The 23,708-nt window shown below is 31.8% G+C and overlaps 4 protein-coding genes across 4 annotated transcripts; 3 read left to right on the forward strand and 1 right to left on the reverse strand.

The window, feature by feature from the left end:
- The first annotated feature begins 1,583 nt into the window (after window positions 1-1,583).
- On the forward strand, window positions 1,584-3,115 carry LOC106380402 (putative F-box protein At3g17500). Its single transcript, XM_013820157.3, has one exon. The coding sequence runs from the start codon at window positions 1,792-1,794 to the stop codon at window positions 2,956-2,958; it is 1,167 nt and encodes a 388-aa protein (XP_013675611.1). The 5' UTR covers window positions 1,584-1,791; the 3' UTR covers window positions 2,959-3,115.
- A 1,234-nt stretch (window positions 3,116-4,349) lies between these two features.
- Window positions 4,350-8,111, forward strand: LOC106379027 (dirigent protein 21). Its single transcript, XM_048778891.1, has 3 exons — window positions 4,350-4,515; window positions 5,165-5,609; window positions 7,385-8,111. The coding sequence occupies exons 2-3, from the start codon at window positions 5,179-5,181 to the stop codon at window positions 7,962-7,964; spliced, it is 1,011 nt and encodes a 336-aa protein (XP_048634848.1). The 5' UTR covers window positions 4,350-4,515; window positions 5,165-5,178; the 3' UTR covers window positions 7,965-8,111.
- Window positions 8,112-14,529: 6,418 nt separating this feature from the next.
- Window positions 14,530-17,098, forward strand: LOC106380137 (putative metal tolerance protein C3). Its single transcript, XM_013819946.3, has 8 exons — window positions 14,530-14,961; window positions 15,037-15,237; window positions 15,316-15,506; window positions 15,633-15,831; window positions 15,924-16,102; window positions 16,175-16,325; window positions 16,417-16,553; window positions 16,724-17,098. Exons 2-8 carry the CDS (start codon window positions 15,054-15,056, stop codon window positions 16,898-16,900), a joined length of 1,218 nt encoding a protein of 405 aa, XP_013675400.1. The 5' UTR covers window positions 14,530-14,961; window positions 15,037-15,053; the 3' UTR covers window positions 16,901-17,098.
- A 713-nt stretch (window positions 17,099-17,811) lies between these two features.
- Window positions 17,812-20,879, reverse strand: LOC106382810 (E3 ubiquitin-protein ligase SINAT2). The gene is made up of 4 exons (XM_013822882.3): window positions 20,676-20,879; window positions 19,668-19,965; window positions 18,886-19,272; window positions 17,812-18,526 (listed from the first exon to the last, which is right to left on the reverse strand). The coding sequence occupies exons 2-4, from the start codon at window positions 19,893-19,895 to the stop codon at window positions 18,206-18,208; spliced, it is 936 nt and encodes a 311-aa protein (XP_013678336.1). The 5' UTR covers window positions 19,896-19,965; window positions 20,676-20,879; the 3' UTR covers window positions 17,812-18,205.
- Window positions 20,880-23,708: the final 2,829 nt, after the last annotated feature.

Genomic DNA, 23,708 nt, shown 5'->3' on the forward strand with positions numbered 1-23,708 from the left:
ACCTAAAAAGTAATTCGGTTCAGCGCTCAGATAGGGTTTTAAAATATTGGTTTTTTCCTTTGTAATATGTTTTACAAGGTGTTTTCCTGCACCATGTGCAGTAAAAAAAAATTTAAATCTAATTTATATTTACTAAATTTTTTTATTAAATATTATAGATTTTACTATTTTCTTACTAATATTTAATACAGATTTGATATATATTAAATCAATTTGTATAAAACTAAAAAAATGATATAAAATTGTATAATTATCAAAAATTTAGCCTAAACAATATTTATAAAATTTGTAGATATATAAGAAACTAATAATCTTACGATTAGATATTTAATTTTTTAAAAAACTGTAGAAATTTTTTGAAAGCTTTAGTAATACAAATTGTATAATTATACAAAAGTAATAATATTTCAAAATTTGAAATGCCATATATGAATATATTTATTTTATAGATGATGTATGAGCTATTACCATATTTTAAAAAAGTTTACCAAAAAAAATATCAATATTGAATGTAATATATGAATTATTACCACATTCTAATAAGTTTGCCAAAAATATAAATCAACATTAAATGAAATTATTCATCTTATATTTTTCTCGAAGCCATGTCATCAATTACAGTCACCATGTCATATTTGTTTTGTTAAATTGATTGTAGAGAGAACATGTGGCAAAATCACTTTGCAAATATAGTCTAGGGGATAAGTTATTATTTATGATTTTAAATAGTTAAATAAAAAATCAAATTATTTATATATGTCAAAAAAACGTTCATCAAACTATATACTTATTATTGTCTTAAAAGTTTTAAAACACTCATATATTAGAAATATTTTAGAAAATATCTTTATATAAATATTTTTGTTTGACTAATATTTAATTATAAATATTTTTATATCGTAATTTGTTAACTTTATAATAAAAAATATTATTTTCAGATAGCAACACAATATATAAGAATTCTCTTAATTTTTAAATATATTTTCACAATTTTATTATATTAGTTTAAAATTAATTATTTAATATAACATATAAATTTAATATTATTAAAATAAAATTCGTATTTCATTATATATAAAATTCATTACGGGTTTTGTGAAAATTAATAAATACTCAGTTAAAAAATAATAATAAATCAATGACCTATATAAAAGCTTTAAACCTAATATAATATGACAAATAAGAAAATATGAATTTTAATATAACATATAGATTTAAATATTATTAAATCAAAATTTGTTTTTAATTATATATAAAATTCATTACGGATATTGTTTTAATTAATAAATTAGTGATTCTGGTAAAATTTTATAATAAATCAATGAATAAAGTAAAACCCAATAAAAACATGACAAATAAACAAAATTGACTAAAATCATAGAAAACATGACAAATAAGAAAAATCAAAATAATTATATATCTAATTACATATTTTAGAATTATATTATTTAAATTAATAAATTATGGACTCAACTAAAAATTATTAATAAATTAATGGTTCAGTTTAAAACTAATTAAAACATGACAAATAAGCAAAATTAACTAAAATTATGGAAATCACGACAAATAAGCTAAATAACTTCATAAATAATAGTATAGATTGATGTAAATTTAGTAAATATATAATCTACAAAGGAAAAAAAAACTGATGTTAAAAAAAAATAGAAAAAGAGTACAATATTTTAAAGCAAAAGTCTGTCTATATAAGCCTGAGAAGGGCAAAAGTGAAAGTCAAAACCCTAGTTCTCTAATAAACTAGCCACCTCTCGCCTTCTTCTAATTCATTGGGAGATGATGACAAGAAAATCATTGAGATTGCTCGATCTACCATCGGATTTGGTAGTTGAGATACTTTCTAGAGTTCCAGCCAGATCTCTGAGACAATTACGCATTACTTGCAAGCGATGCAACGCTTTATTCAAAGATGAAAATTTCATCAAAAAGCACTTGGAGAAAGCAGCAAAGCAGTGTATGGTCCTCATGTTGAGTGGTTCAAAAGTTTATTCAATGACTGTAGACCACGACGGAGTTTACGACGACACCGTTGTTGGTCCACAAACGTTGCTGAACCTCAATGATTTCCATTGTTCTCAACAAATTGAGATATGTAAAATATTTCACTGCAGCGGGTTATTGTTATGCCCCACCGGGAACTTTAGACTCGTGGTTTGGAACCCTTGTACTGGGCAAAACAGGTGGATCCCACACAGTGGTCGTTACAAGGGTAACTCCGAGTTTGCTCTTGGATACGAAAATAACAAGTCTTGCCAAACCTTTAAAATCTTGAGGTACAGCTGGGATAGGTGTGGCCTAGAACGTCAACTTGTTGACTGTGGAATCTATGATTTTGAGTCTCATTCGTGGAGGGATCTAAATGACAGGGTTCCCAAAATGTGCACCATAGTATCTAAGGGAGTGTCTTTGAAGGGGAATATTTATTGGATTGCCGAAAAAATATATGAAGAATATCTCTTACTTAGTTTTGATTTTTCAACAGAGAAGTTTAAGTGTTTGTCTATTCCTTCTCCGAGTATCAATATCGATGATGATTGTGTTCCTACAGCTCTCGCAGTTGTTAAAGAAGAACGACTATCAGTATTATATTTATATAGGCGCAGCTTTTTCGATCCACCAAAGATTGAGATATGGATGACGACACATGATAAGATTGATCAGACCAAAGACTTGTCGTGGAGCAAGTTTTTATCAGTGGAACTAGATGATAATAATCCTCATCATCATAAACGTTTTTCAAGTAGCACAACTTTCTTTATCGACGAGAAGAAGAAAGCGGCCGTGTTATGCGATCTGGAATATATACATAAGTGGAACAGGGACATGGTATATATTTTTGGAGAGGACAATGGGTTCATGAAAATACCCGTAGGAGAATATAAATGGCTGATAATGAGGCCACTTGTTTACAACTATGTTCCAAGCTTGGTTCAAATCCAATAGGGTAATGAGTAAACGACACGAGGACGCAAAAGAAACAAACGGCATTTGAAGTGATTTCTTGCATTTCCATTTCTTTCTCTTTGATTTTGTCTTTCTTCTTTTGAAGTGAATGTGTTTTGGTTAATTACTTAAGGCCCATTACTTAATTAATAAAAAACTTTTTGGGACAAATGTTAATTAATAAATTTAATCTTATATTTTATATTATTTTGCATACCAAGTGTTTTAGCTTTGATTTGTATTTATAACCATAAAATTTATAATTCATTTTTATTCGGTTAGGAGTGGGAAGTGAGGTACTTCACTTTGATCAAACGGTGCTTCGTCATTGGCGTGAAGGCGGCCAGCAATAGAAGTTCCTCCGGTTTTCGGAGGCGGAACGTGGCGAGTCTCAAACTTTTTCGCGTGGTTTATGGAAGATGTCATGTGGCTTGTTGTTCAAACGCGTTTAGTGGCAACGCATTCGCAGTACCGACTAGTGACAGATCCGGTAGTTTTGCTACTTCTTCTACTTGCATGGTTTCGGCTCAATGTGGATGGAGCCACTGTCTTAACCCGAATTTCGCAGTTTCAAAACCGCTGATTATAACTTATAACTTATGTGGTCTTCTTTTGCGAGAGTATGCGTCTCATGGGCGATGTAGCAACTGACTGTGTTTTAACAGTCTCATTCTTGTACCAGGATGCTAGGTGCCTCAATGGATTTTCACTATAGGAGTCACATAGGTTGCGGTCATGTTTTGTTATCTGTTTTTAGTGGTAGAATTAGTTGGTTTAAAAAACGGTTTGTTCCGGATTTTGGGATGAACCCGTTTACGTAGGGGTGAAAAATACAATAATGTACTCTAGATTGCGCTGGATCCAAGTGAAAGATCACCTAGTGAGTGTTCCAGAGTCTTGCTAAGATGCATTGTTGTATGTATGGTTAAACTGGTATGGTCAAATGCTTTGTACCAATTTATTGGTTAATGAAATAGTTGATGTTGAGATAAAAAAAAAGATTCATTTTTTTGTCGCATGGATCAAGTTCTGATGTGTGTGGCTCCTAGCCTCCAAGTTCTATATACAAAGTTACAAAGGTTAATTCAAAAATAAACTCTGGCTTTTGCTTTGTTATTGTAACCCAACCATAATGATTTGCGTCATCTTACTGCAAATTCCATTGAATTTTCCCTCTTTTCCATTTTCTAAAAAAAACATTGTGTAAATTGTACATAAAAAAATGGTAATCTATTGTATATTAATTTGATTTACAGGTTTATTTATATGTGAAAGTGTAGTTTCTGTCTGATCTTACAGAAGATAATTAAAAGTTGAAGTTAAAAATCTGACCCAAAAAAAACCAAAATTAGCCGGTAGGCAAAACCAAAAATGTAGCTAACCGAACTAAACCGAACTCAATTACTCGCCAATCCCGATCAGAGTTCTCCGCGGTGCCAAACAAAGTGTCTGCCTTCATCTCCCGCAAACCTCCCGTCAACACGCGACGGACTACAAACGCCGGTGACCTAATCTCTTCGCTATTCTCCGCCGAGCGAATACCTCCGGCTGATATCGGTTAGTCTCTCCTCGTCTTTAACAATTAGACTATCGATGTGTCTCAATTGAAATCGATTTGGGGGTTTCACCTTTCTCGTGTAGTGTAGGATCTAGGGTTGATTATCGTGCTTCTTTGATCCGCTATGAATAGCTTTCCTTGGTTATGTTGATGATTGATGAATGAACAATGATGTGAATCTATTGAAAGTGTTTAGCTTAATGATCTCATAGTATTGAAGTTATTGTAAGTTTACTTCAATGTGAATCTGTTGAAGTTATCACATAGTTTGAATCTATATTGAATCAACATTCACCATGTTGATCATCATGATCACTGTCTCTTGAAGCTATGATACAACTATGAGAGATACACACTTTGGTTTAAGATGTCTATGAACTAAGCAATGTATTCATTACCTTTCTGAATCTTGACACTTCTACTGTTAACTCTGTGGTTGTTTTGTTTACGCTCTTGCAGAAGATAACTCAGAATCTTCACTTACTCTGTTAACTCTGTGAATGTTTTCTAGACTTTCTTGCAGAAGATAACTCAAAATCTTCACTTTTGCTGTTCTTGTGACTGTTTTCTATTTGTTATTGCAGGAGATAACTCAGACTCTTCTCTTCTGCTGTTAACTCTTTGAGTGTTTTGTCTACGTTCTTGCAGAAGATAACTAAAAAATGGACAGCACGGGGATCATTAAGCAAGAAGCATCACAGCCTCTTCCTCTCGAGATCTATGAGATACCGGGAGAGCCTGCGGTTGTTATCAACGGTGTCCCTGATGAGCCTCAAACAGATTCTATGATAGCCAAAGACGAACCAAAACCATCGAGCGCCGCCACTGTAGGATGTGGAGAATGGCTTGAAGGTAGAGAAGTTCGGAAGTTTTTCTTGGGTCAGTACTATTCCGGTACGGTGACAAAGTTCGACAAAGGCACTGGGTGGTACATGGTTGAGTATGAAGACGGGGATTCTGAAGAACTTGACTGGTCTGAGCTAGAAGAAGTGCTTCTACCTATGGATGTTACTGTGCCACTGAGATCAATCTCGTTATGGATCCTTAAGAATCGTCAGACACAGGCTCAAGCTTATGGATCCATGCCGAAACGGTAGACCAAGAACTCCAACACAAATGGGTCTGGCTTATCGAGCAGAGTGAATATGGTGAAGCACGATGAGAAAAGGTTACAACACCCTTATATGCATTTAAACTGGAAACATTTTTAATAGTCTCTTGAAATTTTCCTCACTTGAATATATTCGGCGACTAGTAGAGGAACATTTTACTAGTGGTGGAACCATGGAATAGTAGTAAGGCTAGAGACAATTAACGTTTTTGTACGGTATATGCTAAAAATGGAATTTTAGTAGAAGAACGAAGTTTGTTTTTTAAATAGAGGAAAATTGATAAAATAATCTCCAACTTTTGAAAACAAGTACAAAATCTTCAATTCACAAATATACCCTATAAATAAATGTCATATTCTTATTGACCAGGTTATTTCAGTTATGTAAAAGTTAACTGTTTATTGAAGCCAAAATAGTTTGATCAACACAAATACGAAACTTTCTTTTGTTCCGGTTTAAAAGTTGGAGACTAAGAGCCTGACTGGTTCAACCGCAGCGGTTGCGGTTGCGGGAGTTTGCGGATGCGGGTGGTTGCGGTTTCTAACGGTTTTAAGAGATTTATACGACTGGTTATGTGGTTAAAAATTTGTGCGTTTGCGTGATACTTATGACTTGTTAACTATCAAATGTAGCAACGGTTAAATAATAAATTAATAATATTTATATTTTATACAATTATAAAAATATCAAAAATAATAATATGATAATAAATATAAAAGTTATATTTAGAAAGTTATAGTTTAAATTTTTTAAAAATATAGAAAATATTTTTATTTTAAAGTTTTATAATATTAATTAAAATATAATAGATATATTTTAGCATTTTTGTAATTCCAATTTAATTTTTGTATTTATATTGTTTTGGAAAAAAAATAAATTTTTTTATCCTCCCGCAACCGTCTGTAACCGCAAACGCTAGCTGGAACCAGCTTTTGAATTTATGAGGTTCAGAGCGATTTGGAGCGGTTTGGAGCGATTTGAATGATTGTTACAAAACGCCAACAACCGCTACCAACCGGAAAAGCTGCGTTTGCGGGTGGTATCAGAAAAACCAGTCATATCCTAATAAACTTACTTTATTAAAATGACTTATTTAAAAATTGTTGTTTTCATCTCGATTAGAATGACTTACTTAAACAGATATGCTTTTAATAAGCTTAGAAATCATATTTTTAAAATTAAATCAAAAGCAAAAAAATTGTATAAGAAAAAAAATAATTTAAAATACAAATTTAATCTTGCAAAGTCAGACATAACATTAAAATAATTAAGTTAAGTTTTTTTATTTAAATTAAGGTTTTTGTTAAACAATTCTTATTCGATATATCATATATCTGTCTTGATTGTTTTCAATTCCTTTTTATATTACAGTTGACTTAAATCTTTTTATTTAAGATATAAATCCCAAATTATTCAAACGTTGAAGATAATAGATGATTGAAGTTTCCTTTCAAATATTTTTTTCAGAAATGCGTGTTATACATGTGTGCCAGTTTGTTCCTATTAACTTTTTACAAAACATATAAATGTCTTGATTCTTTTCGATTTTATTTTTATGGTCAGTCAAAGAATAATTCAAAGATGTTGATCCACTTCAATGGAGTTTTTGCTTGTAAGCACGTCGTCTTCTTGTGTTTCGCTGTAATTATCAAACAAATCTATTTATTGTTCACATCTGTTGCTTTCAAACACTTAATGTTTTGGGTATAATTATGCAACCACTACTTGCACAACACATATCACACAGAGCCTGAAAAACAAGAACCATCTTCGCCATGGCTAGACATGTTCTTCTTGCCCTGTTCTCAGCTCTTCTTCTTGCAACTGCCATCACAACATCGGAAGCTTTCTCAAGAACAGTGAAGGCACCATATCAAGCACATAAGCCGAAGAAGCTAACCCACCTCCACTTCTACTTCCACGACATTGTCTCCGGAGCCAAACCAACCACGGCCATAGTCGCTGTGGGTCCAGCTACAAACACATCTGCATCCGCTTTCGGTATGGTTGTAGTCATTGACGACCCATTGACCGTTGGACCCGAGATCACCTCAGAGGAAGTAGGGAGAGCCCAAGGGATGTACGCATCGGCCGACCAGAAGAGTTTCGGTTTGTTTGTGGCTTTTAACTTGGTGTTCACAAAGGGTGAGTTTGCCGGTAGCACGGCGTCGTTATATGGTCGGAATCCGGTAATGTCGAAGGTGAGAGAGATGCCGATCATCGCAGGCACGGGTGCTTTCAGGTTCGGAAGAGGATATGCACAGGCCAGGACTTTTACTTTCAATACTACGAGTGGAAATGCTGTGGTTGAGTACAATGTCTATATTTGGCACTAAGATGGAAAACTCGGTTGAATACACTAAGAGGGGAATAAAATGTTTTTTTCTAATTTATATTGTGATTTGATGTTTTTATTGTAATAAGTTTTGGTTCTTATGTATTTTATGTGGTGAATTTTGTTGTGAAGATAATCCATTTAATTACTATAATATTTTTGCTTTGTTTCACCTTATCAAATCTACAATTGACAATAGAAAAAAGTGTTTGAAAAATATGAAACTGACTAGAGGTGGATATATATATATATATATATATATGACATGATCATGTGAAAGCTCCCACACATTCATATATGAAGAGGTACATTTTTACCATGGAATGTTACTGTCCGACTGATATCAATAATAATCAATAATCGACAAACACAGTCACAAGCTTATAGACACACGTCAAAACGCAAGCCTAAGAATTATCTAACACGATACTGCTAATCGCCAAAGTGAAGATGGTTAACAGGGAAAAACACTTGAATAGTATTCTCCTCACTTTAATATTTTAGACGACTATTAGAACATTGTACAAGCGTAAGGAATTAAGTTTCGTTTAAAATAGTTATATTTTCAAGGTGCACTTAAGTTTTTTTGATACATACATACATGTCTCCAACTTTCCTTTTTTTAATAAAACATATCTGTCTTGAATCTTTTCAACTCTTTTTATATATTAATTTACAGGCTACTTTAGTATTTCAAACATCTAAGGAGATTTTGCTTGTTAGCACGTACTGCTTGTTTTTGCTGTCAAACATATAAAATTATAACTGTGTTGTATATAAATTATGCAAGCACTGGTACGCACACTAGAGAAAGCTCCCCCGCATACATCTAACAACGTTAAAACAATATCTGAAAATATGTTATCTCCATTTATAATTAAATAGATGGTGGTCCACACATAAAAAAACTTCGCAAAAAATCAAACTCATCTATCATTTTCTGTAATTATAAAACATTGTGATAAAATTATGTTTATGCATTATATATCACGGTCTATGTAATTTTCGAAAATATTTAACAAAACTAAGATTTTTGTAACTGACATTGATTGTGTATGTACTGTAGAATTAGAACCTAGAGTGTCCAACTCTGAAAGAGACCTGTGGGCTCATGTTCTTTAACTTGCCTTGCATTTGTTTTACAGGAATTGTTATGTTCCTGCTTCCTAATCTGCTAAAAGACAAATATTTATTATCATAAATTGAGGTTACATTTCATTGCTTGTTAATGGTTTTAATGTATTGCGATTATACGCCAAGTATATAACTCAATCTGGTCCGTTTATGATAGGTCTTGCAGATTTGCAAACCTGGCCTCATAGGACTCTGATTCTTAAAATTCAAGTCTACTCCGGTTCAATCATGTGATCGTGCGAACCATTATATGTTAACCTGCATAGGTTGAATCTGCAATCTGATTTTATATATATACAAGTTGTTTAAAATTTTAAATATGAGTGTATGACTGCCACAGTTAATCTACTCAGAAGTATTATCCGAAAATTTTAGACCTCTCACAAGAATTATAAAAGTGTCGAGTAATTGTATCCCAAAAGTGTATAGAAAATACCATTTTGATACCATATCCAGCTTTTTCTGCATGGAGTATATACAATTAACTGAAACCTCACGACTAAATAAACGTACCTATTTTCAGTGGCGGAGGGAGAGCATGAAGAAGGGGGCAGCTGCCCCCTATGAAATATTGAAATTTTTTGAATTTCCGTTGATTATTTAAAATTTAAATGGTTTAGGTGATCAAATTTCTCCTAATGCCCCTATAAATTTAGGTCCAATCTTGTATTGTCCCCGATGAAACCATTGTCTGGCTCCGCCACTGCCTATTTTTGGTTGTTAGATACAACAAGAAAATTGAAGAAATAAGAAGTAATGTATATTCTTAAAAACAAAAAGGAACATGTAATGTGTGAATATATACATGAATAGAAGAGTAGTGGAGTTGTATCCAAGAAAAGAAGGAGATGGGCATAGAAAGTGAGAGGTTAATGGTTATGGTCCCTTCACCAAAAGCCAAATCATCCTGAAGCATATAACTATGATGGCAAATCAAAAGTGTTACCCATAGCTGGTAGTTCAGCATCTGCGGGGAAAGTGATATTTAGCAACCGTTTTTGTCTATGGCCCAAAGAGATTATGGGGTTCAGCCAAGAACATCTTGCAATAAAAAAAAAAAATCAACGGTGTTAGTAAGTTTGTAACCGAGTGTTTGTGTTGGGGTTTCGGAGAGACTTTGTGGATTTTAAAGGCCATATATGGTTCAACTTCATTCAACGGGCCCACCAATAAACTGTGTGATTTTTTTGGTTTGTAATTACATAGAAGAAAGTACATAACTATATATGATGTAGTTTGTAACAGCTAACAAATGACTTGACCAAAGAACCAGACGATTCAATCAAAAGGGTCCGGTTTGTAAATTTCAATTCTATGGAAAACTCAAAATCCTAAACTCAGACTGGAAACTTCCCATGTAGGCCCATAAAAGCTCAGTTAAACTGTCCTGCTACCCAATTTGAGCATACCTAACACATCATTTATGTATATATGTATCGTTTCACGTGTGAAGTAAAAGTACAAGTCTATCACGGACTGGTTTATCAATCCCGCTCGATCGATGTTTCTGATATTTATGAAGTCTCACGTGTATGTGTAATGCCATTTTGATGATAAGAGGGAATGGCTTTGAACCAATAATGAAGGCATTCATAGAATCTATTTGGATCCATTCAAACCAAGTGTCTTCAGGTTATGTCGTATGCTATTAATTACAGTATAACGTCTTTTATCATTTTGTCTTTACTAATTAATATCTGCTGACATTTTCTTCTAAAAACAAAAGAAACCCTAAACTGTATATAAGAACTTTTTGAACACACCTACGGCCATGCTAAAGCTCAAGAAGCGCTCATTTTAGGCGCCAAAATTTGTAAAAAAAAATAAAAAATTTGTAGAGGTTGTAGGGAATCAATTTTTTTATGGTAATGGTTTACAGGAAAAATTTCATGCTTTAGACTTCTAAATACATATGTGGAACCGGGCCTGAACCCACACACCCATACTTTGTATTGACCGTATAAATTACAGTCTGTTGCATGTTTCTCCCTCGAACGTAGTATGTATATGTCTCATGGCTTCCGTTTTAAAGGGAGTAGTATTATAGTATATATAACGTATCTCACAAATATTATTGGTTAACATGTCTTTTGTTGGGGGTGAATAAACATATATTAGTAAATCAAATATTTTATAATTTCAAATGGTCATTTTTCAATGATTGGATCAGTCACCACAACCATTTAGTACTCATGCACAAAGATATTTAATGATGCAAACTCTAACATTTGCAGCATTAAAATATACTTTATGACTTGAAAATCTTCTAGTGCTGCAAATGCTATAGTTTGCACAAATGAATATCTTTGTTTATGTATTATAGTTTTGAAGATATGGATCTCGTGGATACGGATAGCGCGGGAGCGGGAAACAAAAGACATATATGGCACACCTTGCAATGTTTGTAAACATTATCTACAAGAGATTTTTGGCGGATTAGACACCGAACATTTAATGAAATTTGAACTATTGGGTGAGTGCAGACAAGCGTTCACCGTTAGCCATAGCCATTGACATTGACATCGACGTATTAGATTGGTGTTTTATTTCAATTGAATTGGCCATGCGCGGCTCACACATAAGTTTTCATTGAAAAACTGTCGACGTTTTTCAACTCTTTTATTCACACACACACACTTTATATATATATATAGAAGATTGGACTCTTGGGTAGAGTTGATTGCGTATCAATTTTCATAAGAAGGCTTTGTCAATAATGAGACATATATATATATATGTCATTATTGACAAAGCCTTATAATGTATTAATAATGAGACATACATATACACCATATCATCCGTATACATTTCATCAATTAAGAATGAATCACTCTCGCATTATTTTTTTTTTTAACTGGCTTTCATATTGAAATAAAATAAAGAAACAGAGTTTACAAAGTTGAACCAAGGCAGAAGAAACAAAGAAACAAAAACAACTGGAATAATCATGATTCACAATTTAAGTTGACAATAAGTGTTGTCTTAGATATATAATTTCTCATTTTCGTTCTTCGATATAGAGAATTCAGTGTTAATTTCATCTATCTAAACGATGATGACATATTGTTGACAAAAAACGATGAGTCGATGATGACAAGGTATTACTTGTATAAACAAAAATGTATCGTATGTACCTTGTCCAAAAACATGTATCGTATATTAATGCATATAATAAACTTATAAAAGAAACTTAAAATTTGTATTGTTGTAAAGTTCTCTATAGATATAAAAGGTGATGTTATATTTCCTTATAGAGATACATTTATTATATACCATTGTTGGCGTTTTGCGATCGATATGTAAAGAAAGCTGCATGATTATATACTTTTTTTAAAGAAAGTCAAGGAGCTGCATGATGGGATTTAAGTTGATTACTAATCAAGAGGTTGATTGGGGAGTGCTTTAGAAGTTTCTACAGCTCAAAATATTTTCAAAGCATAAATTTTTATCAATTATGTTTTGTAAAGATTTTTTAAAGCTACTGATTTTTTTTACCTTTTTATTTATTTTTGGCTTTGGAAAACAATAAATCTAGAATATTTATTTTTTTCTTTAGAAAATTTATATGCAAGTCATTAAATCTACAACTAAAATCCTACAGCAAAATTATTTACAGTCACAGCTAAAAAATCTACAGTTTTATTTCTACAGCAAAAAAATTTAAATCTACAGCTTCTTTCGATCATTCCCTAAATAATATAGTTTTAGTTAGTTTATTAGCATTAACTACCGCTCAAGCGTGGTTGCGAGTTTGTAATTCAAGTCTTCCTTCATTTTGTAAAAACGCAGGGTGCTAAAAAATAAAGAAAGCTACCAATATGTCGTAGATTGTTAATCGTTTGTAACTGTAAATGTGGGCAGAACAACAACATGCTGTAAAATGTGCTTTCTATAAAATCAAAAATAAAACGACGAATACGCCACAGAACATGTGTGTCTTGCTTTCAAAAAAAAAAAGCATGTGTGTGTCTTTAAACTGAGAAGATAAAGAAAGAAATCTACAGCATTTGTTTCTCTAGAAAGGATTCTTCTTTATCTTTTTAAAATATAAAATTCAAAAATATTCCCGTCAGTTGGAGAAAAAAACATTTCTATATGAAAATGTAAGAAATAATATTTCTACAATGCAATTACAATGTTTTTTTCTGGTACTAATGCAATTACAGCATATAAATATTTATACAATGCAATTACAATGTTTCAAAGAAATTTACCAATAGAGACGAGCATTTGTGACTATAAATTGAAAGAAATCTACAAAAGATATTTTCCCATAAAAAAAGTGTTTTTAATTTGAGAAATATGAAACAAAATCCCAGATAAAATTGTATTCTTCACAGTAACCATTTGGGAGTATTCTGACTTTTTCTTTTCCTTTGTTGATTTCCACAGGATTGACAAAGTTTATAATCCAGGGTTCTATACACTTTAAATTTCGGCTCGTTTTGGATTTTAAGAAGTTTAAGCTGTCAAGTAAAAGAATTTTTTGGAAGTTCAAGTCAGGTAATTTATATGTATCGAACGTATACATTAGATATACGTAATACCAGTCAAACATGAATAGGATATGTGATTTTCAAATTTTAAATAGATGTGTTTTATGTGTGGGCATTTGTTTATATCTGACGTTTGAAAAATAAATTTAATATTGTATCCATTTTAAATATTTGATGATTCATAAAAAATTTCATATATATATATAGGTAGGGATAGGAAAAATATCCGTAAATTTTGATTCAATCCGTTATTCGTTTCGGTTCGATTAGAAAAATCTGATATACATAACTTACAGAATCCAAGAAAATATTGAAATTTAATATCCGTCAAAAACGAAGCAAATCACAAATACTAATATTTTAAAAAACGGATATCAGATCATATCTGTTATACATTTTATAATTTTTATTGACTACATTAATTATTTAGTTTTTTTTTAAAGTATGTAATTAAAAAAAGATTAATGAAATTTTATTATTTTATATCAATTTTTCTTTATTTTCTTTTTTTTAATTTTTATTATTTTCTACGGATCGAATCGGATATCCAGTAAAAAATTGATTTTTTTTGCGGATATGTGGAATACTAGATATTCTAAAGGTTACAGATCGAATCAAATCGAAAATTGATTATTCATAGGGAGCGGATCGGATCACAAATATTCTTGAAATTCTGTATATCCCCTCCGTGACCACCCCATAGGTCCAGTATAGGAAATTACATTGAAAAATATTTTAAAGGTTGTTGACTTTCAATTTTTCCATAATTTTCTTTGGCCTCTTCTACCTTCAACGATCATCTGTCAAATTCCACTTTGTATTTTATTTGGGTGACTTAACTAATAATAGTTCCCCCTTTCACAGGCGGAAATGATTTCAGACCGCTCATAATTGATCCTTTTTTTTAATTTAAAGGTTTCACTTTCTTGTATCTAAGTTCTACTTTTCTATCTTTTTATATCTTTGTTGAGACACTCATGTGAGCAAAATCCAAGTCTAGGGTTCGGAAAGTTGATTCATTTTGTACTTTGCAATCACATCCTAGCAAAAATGTCGTCTAGCAAATAAATTGACAATTGTTGTTTACCGGGTAGACAAAATCGTCACGGAACAAGAAGAGCTCCTGACAGAGGCGTGGACCAGACAAGCGTTGTTGATGCTTAGGCACGTGGGCAAGTACCAGCGCCTGTCTCTATGATCACCACCATGTTCTTTCTTACAATAACTTATTAATTAATCCCAAAAATACAACGAAATACAACAGAAATTTTTATATTTTTCTATAAAAACCCATCTTTTGTTTACAGTCGTTTTAGCCTCTTCTTTGTTCATCATCTGCAATCATAAAAATTCCTCTAGAAATCATTGGTATATATTTCTCTCTTTTTGTTTATTTATTTTATGCTATGCTTATTTGAAGATGATTTTATTAATAATTTCCAGAAATTGAGGTCGATTCTATGGAAACACCGTTGCTTTCGTCAAACGATGTTGAGGCTGAAGTTCACAAACCGAAGTTTACGGGTTTGGTTTCTACAATGAAATCAAACTTTTTCACGGAATTGCCTCAAAAGCTTCGATCTCACATCGATCCGGAAGACCCTTTTGACATTGATGTCTCCAAAGCTGTAGGCCTCAAAAGAGGTAAGTGTATCAAAGTGTTTATATGTTTTGATGAGATCTCACGAATAATGCTTTTTAAAACTATTTTGATCTTTTAAGATGAGAAGGACTACTACGAACGACAAATAGCAACACTAAAATCTTTTGAGGAAGTAGAAAGTTTTGTAGCTCGATCACAAGATTATGTCATAGATGAAAAAATCCAAGAAGAAGATCGAGCTGAGAGAGCTGCACAGGAGATAGCCATGCAAATCTCCAACTGGGCTAACATTTTTTTACTTTCTCTCAAGGTGTGACTTTCTGTTTGAGTTGTTATTATTTTTATTTTAACAAAGACTTTCTGTTAAGTTATTTATATATTGATTTGATAGATCTTTGATATCTAATATGTTCATCAAATGTTTAATAATGTGTAGACATATGCTACTATAAAGAGTGGATCAATAGCAATTGCAGCATCGACACTTGACTCTTTGCTTGATCTAATGGCGGGAGGAATACTTTGGTTCACACATATATCAATGAAGAACATCAATATTTACAAATATCCCATTGGAAAGCTTAGGGTGCAACCAGTTGGAATCATCATTTTCGCTGCGGTTATGGCCACTCTTGGTATATAAATTTTATACGTACATCTCAAAACTATATATTATAAGTTTCTTGATGTTAATGTAACTCTAAATGAACCATATGCATTTGTGTAGGGTTTCAAGTGCTGCTTGTGGCAGCTGAGAAATTGATTACAAATGAACCTTCAGAAACAATGAGTCATGACCAATTGATATGGTTATATTCAATCATGCTAACCGCAACCGCTATTAAACTTGTTTTGTGGATCTACTGCAGAAGTTCAAGAAATAATATCGTCCGTGCATATGCAAAGGTACATATATGTGCATATATTTTTATAATTTCATGTAAAAATGGACACTGATCGATGAGTTTTTTTATATAGGATCATTACTTTGATGTGGTGACAAACGTTCTTGGATTGGTTGCGGCTGTTCTTGGGAATGCTTACTATTGGTGGATTGATCCGTCTGGTGCAATTGTGTTAGCCATATACACTATTGTCAATTGGTCTGGGACCGTTATGGAAAATGCTGGTAATATATATTTGTAATTTAGTGTTGTTTGTATTCTTCAATCGAATAACATCAATTGAGTTTTCAATATTATTTGTTTGTATATATTTAGTTTCATTGATTGGACAAGCAGCTCCTCCAGAAGTATTGCAGAAGTTAACATACTTAGTATTGCGACAAGGTGCGGATAACATCAAACGTGTTGATACTGTTCGTGCCTATACATTTGGTGTTCTTTACTTTGTTGAGGTAAGATATATCTTAATGTTGCAACCATATAGTTAAAAGTTGGCCATTGCATAATTCCTCATTGCATCATATATTTATATTATTTGGTGAATTGATAGCTAAGTTTATATATTGTTTTTTTTTTTTGCAAAAAAGTTTATATATTGTTACATATGTGTATGTGGTGGTAGGTGGATATAGAGCTTCCAGAAGATTTGCCATTGAAAGAAGCTCATGCAATTGGTGAATCATTGCAAATAAAGCTCGAAGAACTACCAGAAGTGGAAAGAGCTTTTGTTCATCTTGATTTCGAGTGTAGTCACAAGCCTGAACACTCTGTTCTTTCAACAATTCCAAACGATTTATGAGAATTATGTGTATAAATTTATATATGTGTTCTTCCTTTTGTCTGCTTTTGTTTTTAATTTTTTGTACTTTCTGACCTCTGCAGTTTGTGTTCTTTGGTATTGAATTTTTGTTTTAATAAACTAGTGTTTCGTTGGATACTGGACAATGGACATTTATGTTTTTGTATTCATCAAACATTTTACGTATCTAAAGCTACATTTTATTTTGTTGGGACACATGCTAACATAAGTTTTTCTGTTATATTTTCCCCACATATCCATTATATTTGAAACATATCTTTCTAATGCAGATTGTTTCAAACTTAAACATAGACCATTTTGATTTTTCTGTGAAATATTTTTGAACTTTCTTCAGTTTACTGCGGATTGCATTTTCAATTAATAAAGTAATTTTGAAAAATATTAAAAATGTTTACAACATGTAATCATTTCACCATTTAAAAAAAAAAATTCCACTCTTTTGAAATCTGACGGTAAATTTTCTCTGAAGTTGGTTAGCTTCTGTTAGAGATATGAGCTTGGTTAAATCTGAGATCTTATCGGTTCGATACGTCCACTTAGTGAAAATTACTTAAAATTTATTACTTTCTTCAGTTCTTGTCATTTTGAAAATTACTTTGATCAATACATAAAAGTGATAAAAATATATTATCAAGAACTAACATGTGACTGTTACAACTTACAAGTCTTTGTTTTTCATATTTTTGTATTTGTAGTCCTCCTGCATAACATTTCTCATATCTTCGAGGAAACCTTCAAGTACCTTCACTGTCCGAGAAGTTACACAGACGCACACACAAATAAAATAACAGATGTGTATTATTGTGGGGATTATAATGATATGTTTGGATTATTCTTTGATTGATTCAGATGCATCTCAAAACTCATGAGTTCTTGTCTGGTTCATGTGATGCTCTTGCATTGAAATGACCATTGTAAACAAAACAAAAATGCACCAAACGGTTTCGGACATGGTTTTACAACAAGAACATAGTCAAAATCATGTCTTTTCTACATTCCCTGTCTGAAACCAAAAAAAAAAATACCCAAAAGTACAGAGACAATATTATTCTTGCAGCCACAAAATGCTAACAATGGCTCCCTCCAAACTGATTCATCATAGAAGATTATCATCATCATCATCGTCATCTCAACTCCATCCCCATTGGAGAAGAATCCATTATAGCATACTACAACCATACAAGAAATTTCAAATCTTCCATATGATCATTATCTCTCCAAGAGAGGCTGCTTCTTATGTACATCAACTTTTCAAATCAATCCGTTGTTTCTTTGCGTTCCGGTTTACTCTTCTTTCCAGATTCGACCGGTTACCCTCAACTTGAGTTCTTGCCTATCACCTCCAGAGAAGTAGAGTGCGAGGTTTCTTGGGATGATGAGACCGTCTTGACTGTCACGGACTTTCCTGTGACTGTCACGGATGCTTCTAGGGATCCCTTGCCATGTTAGTTTACGTCCATGGGCTCCTACTTCCAAGCTGTAACTGAACTTCTTTGCCTCGTTTTCATCTCCCATGAAACGAAGAAATGCCATGTACACTGGAGCCATCCCTAGCTGGAAAGCCTCAAAGTGTAAACAGAACTGCCTCCCAAAACAGTTGAACACCTGGAAACAAAATTTCAAAAACCGAAACACGTGTCAGCATGTGAAGCAGGGCCACGATATACAAGTGGAACAGTCGAATAAGTTTATAAATAAATATATAAATCAGCACTTAAAACCTTAAATTTAAATTATGATTCTAAATTTATAGCTTAAAATTTCAAAAGAAAAGATAAAACATGTATAGATGAAATTATTAACTTTTATTTCTATAGCATTATAAATATATATAGCTAATTTCTTTTTTTGAACAGGGAGTAAAAATAATTTGGGAAGAAGTGAACCTAGGCTATCTACCTATTACCGTAAGCATATCCATGTAGCAAGTAAGAAGAAAACACAATGTAACAAGAAGTTATTACCGTAAGCATCCATGTAGCATTTTCGACTTCATGTGGATTTGATTTCACATAACGGTGGTTGAAAGTGCAGCCGTCATGCATATCGACTTTGTGATCATCTTTAAGATGAACAACTAGCGTGGAGATGTCACCTGTAACCAAACACTCAGAGCCAGCATAAGGGCAAGCGTAAGGCCTAAACCTGCAATGCTGCTCGTGCTTAAGCTTGCTGTAGTAAGGGAAGATGTCATGACACCCCAAACTCTGGTACCGGCATGGAACTTCCAATGACTCTGCAACTTTCTCGAGAGCTAAGCATCTTATGTTACCAAGCTCGTAGCGACATGTAGGGCACGTATTCTGCACTCTCGCTTTGCAGTTTGAACATAACGTGTGACCATTTGGACACTGCGTAGTTAAATAACGTTAAGAGATATGAAATTTGCAAACTACAAAATCTTTAAAGGGAGTGTTTAATTCTTGAAGTGTTTTAAATCTTTCTGCACCAGTAAAAGACTAACATTCGTAGACGCTAGGAAGATAAGACTCGTGATCAAAATCGACATCTAGAGGGTCGGGGATACAGTACACCTTTTATGATTAGGAAAAGTACTTTTATTGAGGTAATGATGTTTTGATATTTGGGTCCTGAGACTATTATAAATACGGGTCTAAGGAACTGTAAATGTATTTATTCATATAATCAATATACAAGGTATTTGCCTCAACTGTGTTTTGCATTCTTAAGTTCTTTGTTTTCTTCGAAGTAAGTTCACAAGAGGGAGAGAAAGAGAGTGACAAACCTGATGAATAGGAGGGTACATTAAGTTTGTACAAACTGGACATTCAAGAAGCTCGTAGACACCATTGTTGGAATGCATCCCATATTTTCCAGTTCCTGCACCACCTGACTTTGTAGATTTGCTGTTATTACTATTACTAACTTCCACTTTCGTTGTTTTAACCTCATAATCCATTCCTGTTGAGTTAGATTCAAGGACTTCTTTCAAAGCACTGCCTCCCGGAGCCATGGTGAGTCCTATGCCCTTCTTCCTCAGTTGTAGCTTAGATGATTTACGCCTTTTCGATCTATCTGTTATACTGCAGGTGTAAAAAGAGAAACCAGTTTCACAATCCCTCAAAACTGCAAAGAAACATACAATGGAGCTGCCTAAGGCGGGGAAGGATAGATATAGTTAGTTCACTTGATGCAAGTCTTTTTTACTTTATTTGTAAGTAACAATTCAAAAGTAAATAGACAATTAGAGCAAAAACATTAAAGGCACTTATAGATAGGTACCAAAGCAATAGGCCTCAAGCTATGAACAATGCTAGTAAAAGCTTAGACCTTTGCAGATTCCAACAGTTAACAGTAACCATCAAACATCAATAGAGAAAATTTCAAGATTAAAAAAAAAACATATTCTCTTTAAAGAACATTCTCTTTTCTCAATCTAACTAGACAGAGAAACATAACAATAGATCTTAACTAGAACAATCTAACCTATGATAGCTAACAAAGATCGTGGTTTCAAATTTTGTAATTAACAAAAAAAAAAAGAATTAATTTAAACAACAAAACGATTCAAAGACAACAAAATAAAGAAATGGTTTTTCCAAAAAAAAAAGAGAGATTTTCTTCACATTTCGAGCCCAGCTAGATTCTTCTTCACACGATGCATAATGATAATCATTGACCCAAAGAATCCGACCCGAAAACCCAATTCTGGAATTTGGTGATTCTCGATCTTTATTCCCAATTTCAAAAAACAAAAAAAAAATTAAAAAGGAGAGAAGTTTATTATTATTACCAGACTTGGAGATGGCGTGTTTTGTTTGATTCAGATTCAAATCAAAGACGAGAAGTCGACGGATTACTCAGAAAACGAAAAAAGAGACGGAGGAGGAGGACGATGGTTGTGTCCCCTGTCTTGTTTAATATTCGGTGAAAGGCATTAATATGGTGTGTCTCTGTTTTTGTCTTTATTCCACTTTTTTTAAAAACACCGAATCACAATTCACGAAGTTGGTCTGGTTCCTTTTTTTAAGAAATGTGTTTATCTTTCTTAATTACAATTATTTATAGTATTTATTACATTTTGTACTATCGTCCTAATTATTATTTCTATTGTGTTTTTTTTTTATTTTGCACAAATTACATTATTCGTAATTTTATCATATCTTTCATTTTTGTAAATTCTAACAAAAGGAACAACACATTTTTCATTTATTTTTTTTTTTGAATTGAATTACGTTTATACGTTTATGACATTGGTAATAAAGACAAAATAAGCAGTAGTTAGAGCATCTCCAATGTAAAACTCTATTTTTTCCTTCAAAATAGAGTAAAAGTGAAAATAGAGTGAAATTGCTCTAACTCTATTCTATTTCCTACTCCTAGAGTGATGAACAAACAAAAAAGAGATTACTCTATTTATGGAGTAAATTTCATTATGGAGTGAGATATGAAGTTGGGTTGGAGTATTTCTTACTCTGTATTCACTTTTACTCTATTTTAGAGGAAAAAATGGAGTGGAGATGGAGATGCCCTTAGTTACTAGGTAAAGGACTTTGAAACGAGGAAATTACAAAAGTAGTGACCAATTACGAAAAGATCTAATAACCATTTAAAAATCTCTACTATATAAAAGAAACTAATTTAAAGACTCCTAAGCTATGCCACATCAGCAAAAATATTTGTATTCAATCAAAGTTACACATTTAACAAGCTTAAATAAAATCCAACCTTAGTCGAAATCCGTTCTCTAATCATATTACAACGAAATCTATTTTCTTTAAACAACAAATTTTCAAGAGATTAAATATGATCCACATTTATTCAGCCAATATTTTTCCTCACCTTCCCATACCTTTTCTCTATCCTTTCTCTACAGTTTAAAGAAAAATCAATAGTCCTCATGAATCATTTCTCTACAGTTTAAAGAAAAATCAATAGTCCTCATAAATCTTATATAATTAAAAAAGTTTAATGAATCATTTATTCAAATTGGCACAAAACAATGATGAAACAAATAGTTTTTAAAAATCAAATAATGTATAAACATATACAAATAATTTATTCCAAAAATGTTATAAAATAAATAGTAAAATCTTAGCGAAGAGATAACTTAAAATATATAATAAAACTAAACTTATATATTTGTTTTCAGTAGTATGGTGATATGAATAAATTAAAAAAAAACAAATCAAACTATTAATTTAAAACAGTTTATTTTTCAAAGTATAAGAGCATTAAAAATTTGGATTAAAACAAAAATTTAAATATTTTATATTTGATGGATATACAATTTTTTGGATGAAACATTTACCAAACACTATTATATTCTATTTCTCCTATTTTAAAATATTCAATATATTTATAATTAACACCAGATCAAAAAAATAACAGCTGAGAAATTACATAAATGTAAAATAAAAAACAAAGTGAAATTTATCAGTTCAAAAAAATCACAACGAAAACTCAAATCGATCACCATATGTTACACATTACCTTAGACATTTTAATTTTTTGAAAAGTAAAATGGTATAAAATATTCAAATATATAAAGATGTAAAATGAGTTTCAAAAATAATAATAATAAAGATGTAAAATTAAGTTTATAAGGTACAATCCGCGCGTAGCGCGGACAAGAATTCTAGTAATAATAATAATCTTATTGGCTCTGAGTTCGTGCATCGCGTAACGAGAGTCCGAGACAGAGACGCTCGTTTCCCGCACATAACATTTTCATTTTCTTTCATTTTTGTTGCGTTTTTTATTACCTGCGTTCAAGTAATTATTTTTTGTGTGTAAACGTTGAAGTAATTTCTTCACGGTATTTAAACATGTTTTGATTTTTGTAATGGTCTGTTTACTTTTAATTAAACAGACCATTATATAAGTTCCAAGGTGGAATATTTATTTTTTCTTCAATTATAAATCTTAAAAACCTGAAAATGGTTTGAAAATGTCTCTTTTGTGGAATTTAACTATGGATTCAAGTTCGATAAGAACATAATTTCTGAAAATATTTTAAATACCATCCTATTCTGAATTTTACAAAAGAAATTGTTTGAAATATCATAAGTAGTTACCACTTTTCAAAAATAAATTCAATCAAAAATATTCTAACATTTGAACTTACGTTTAACTAGACTGTGATCCACTCGTCCACGCGGTTTTTTCTTTCAAATTGCTACATCAAAATTTATTACTATTTAACATATTTTTTATATTTTAGAGTGTTGTTTTGTTGATATAGTATTGAATTTTGATAAACAAATCAAGGTAATATATAAATAACTAGTTTACGTACGCATTGTTGACATCTTGCAGGTCTAAAGGACATGAGGAACTCAGACCAAGTGCCTGTCTATGAGACTATTGTTCGTCATAGGGTTGGATAAAAAAACCGAATCTGAAAAACCGAACCAAACTCGATCCGAAAAAGTAGTAACGAGCCCGACTCGAAATTGATTAAATATCTGAACGGGTTCAAAATTTTAGTATCTAGACAACTGAACCCGATCAGAACCGGTACCTGAATGTATCTGAAATAGATTTATATACCTAAATATATTAATTATTTTAGATTTAATGTATATTAAAAAACCATCCAAATATATATAAGATATTTTTAAGTTGTCTAAAATACTTGAAAATATATACAAATAGTCAAAAGTAAATGTCTAAAATAGCTTAAAAATATACTCAAAACACCAAAATTACTTAAAATATCTATTGATTATCTATCAAAATATTTAAACAAAACCAATTTTTATATTAAGTTTAGGTATTTTGACATACATTATTCAAATTTATACGCAATATATTATTTTATTTA

Source organism: Brassica napus, chromosome A4 (genome assembly GCF_020379485.1).
Source record: "Brassica napus cultivar Da-Ae chromosome A4, Da-Ae, whole genome shotgun sequence".
In the NCBI taxonomy this organism is placed as follows: Eukaryota; Viridiplantae; Streptophyta; class Magnoliopsida; order Brassicales; family Brassicaceae; genus Brassica; species Brassica napus.

Bases quoted from the DNA above. Each gene is read 5' to 3' on its own strand.
- LOC106382810 (XM_013822882.3), bottom strand. From the start codon at position 19,895: ATGGCTCCGGGAGGCAGTGCTTTGAAAGAAGTCCTTGAATCTAACTCA. The intron at 19,273-19,667 runs GTTTGTCACTCT...TTAACTACGCAG, and splicing joins TGTACCCTCCTATTCATCAG to TGTCCAAATGGTCACACGTT. The intron at 18,527-18,885 runs GTAATAACTTCT...TTTTGTTTCCAG, and splicing joins ATGCTACATGGATGCTTACG to GTGTTCAACTGTTTTGGGAG.
- LOC106379027 (XM_048778891.1), top strand. From the start codon at position 5,179: ATGGACAGCACGGGGATCATTAAGCAAGAAGCATCACAGCCTCTTCCT. The intron at 5,610-7,384 runs GTAGACCAAGAA...CAGAGCCTGAAA, and splicing joins TATGGATCCATGCCGAAACG to AACAAGAACCATCTTCGCCA.
- LOC106380137 (XM_013819946.3), top strand. From the start codon at position 15,054: ATGGAAACACCGTTGCTTTCGTCAAACGATGTTGAGGCTGAAGTTCAC. The intron at 16,103-16,174 runs GTACATATATGT...TTTTTTATATAG, and splicing joins TCGTCCGTGCATATGCAAAG to GATCATTACTTTGATGTGGT. The intron at 16,326-16,416 runs GTAATATATATT...GTATATATTTAG, and splicing joins GACCGTTATGGAAAATGCTG to TTTCATTGATTGGACAAGCA.
- LOC106380402 (XM_013820157.3), top strand. From the start codon at position 1,792: ATGATGACAAGAAAATCATTGAGATTGCTCGATCTACCATCGGATTTG.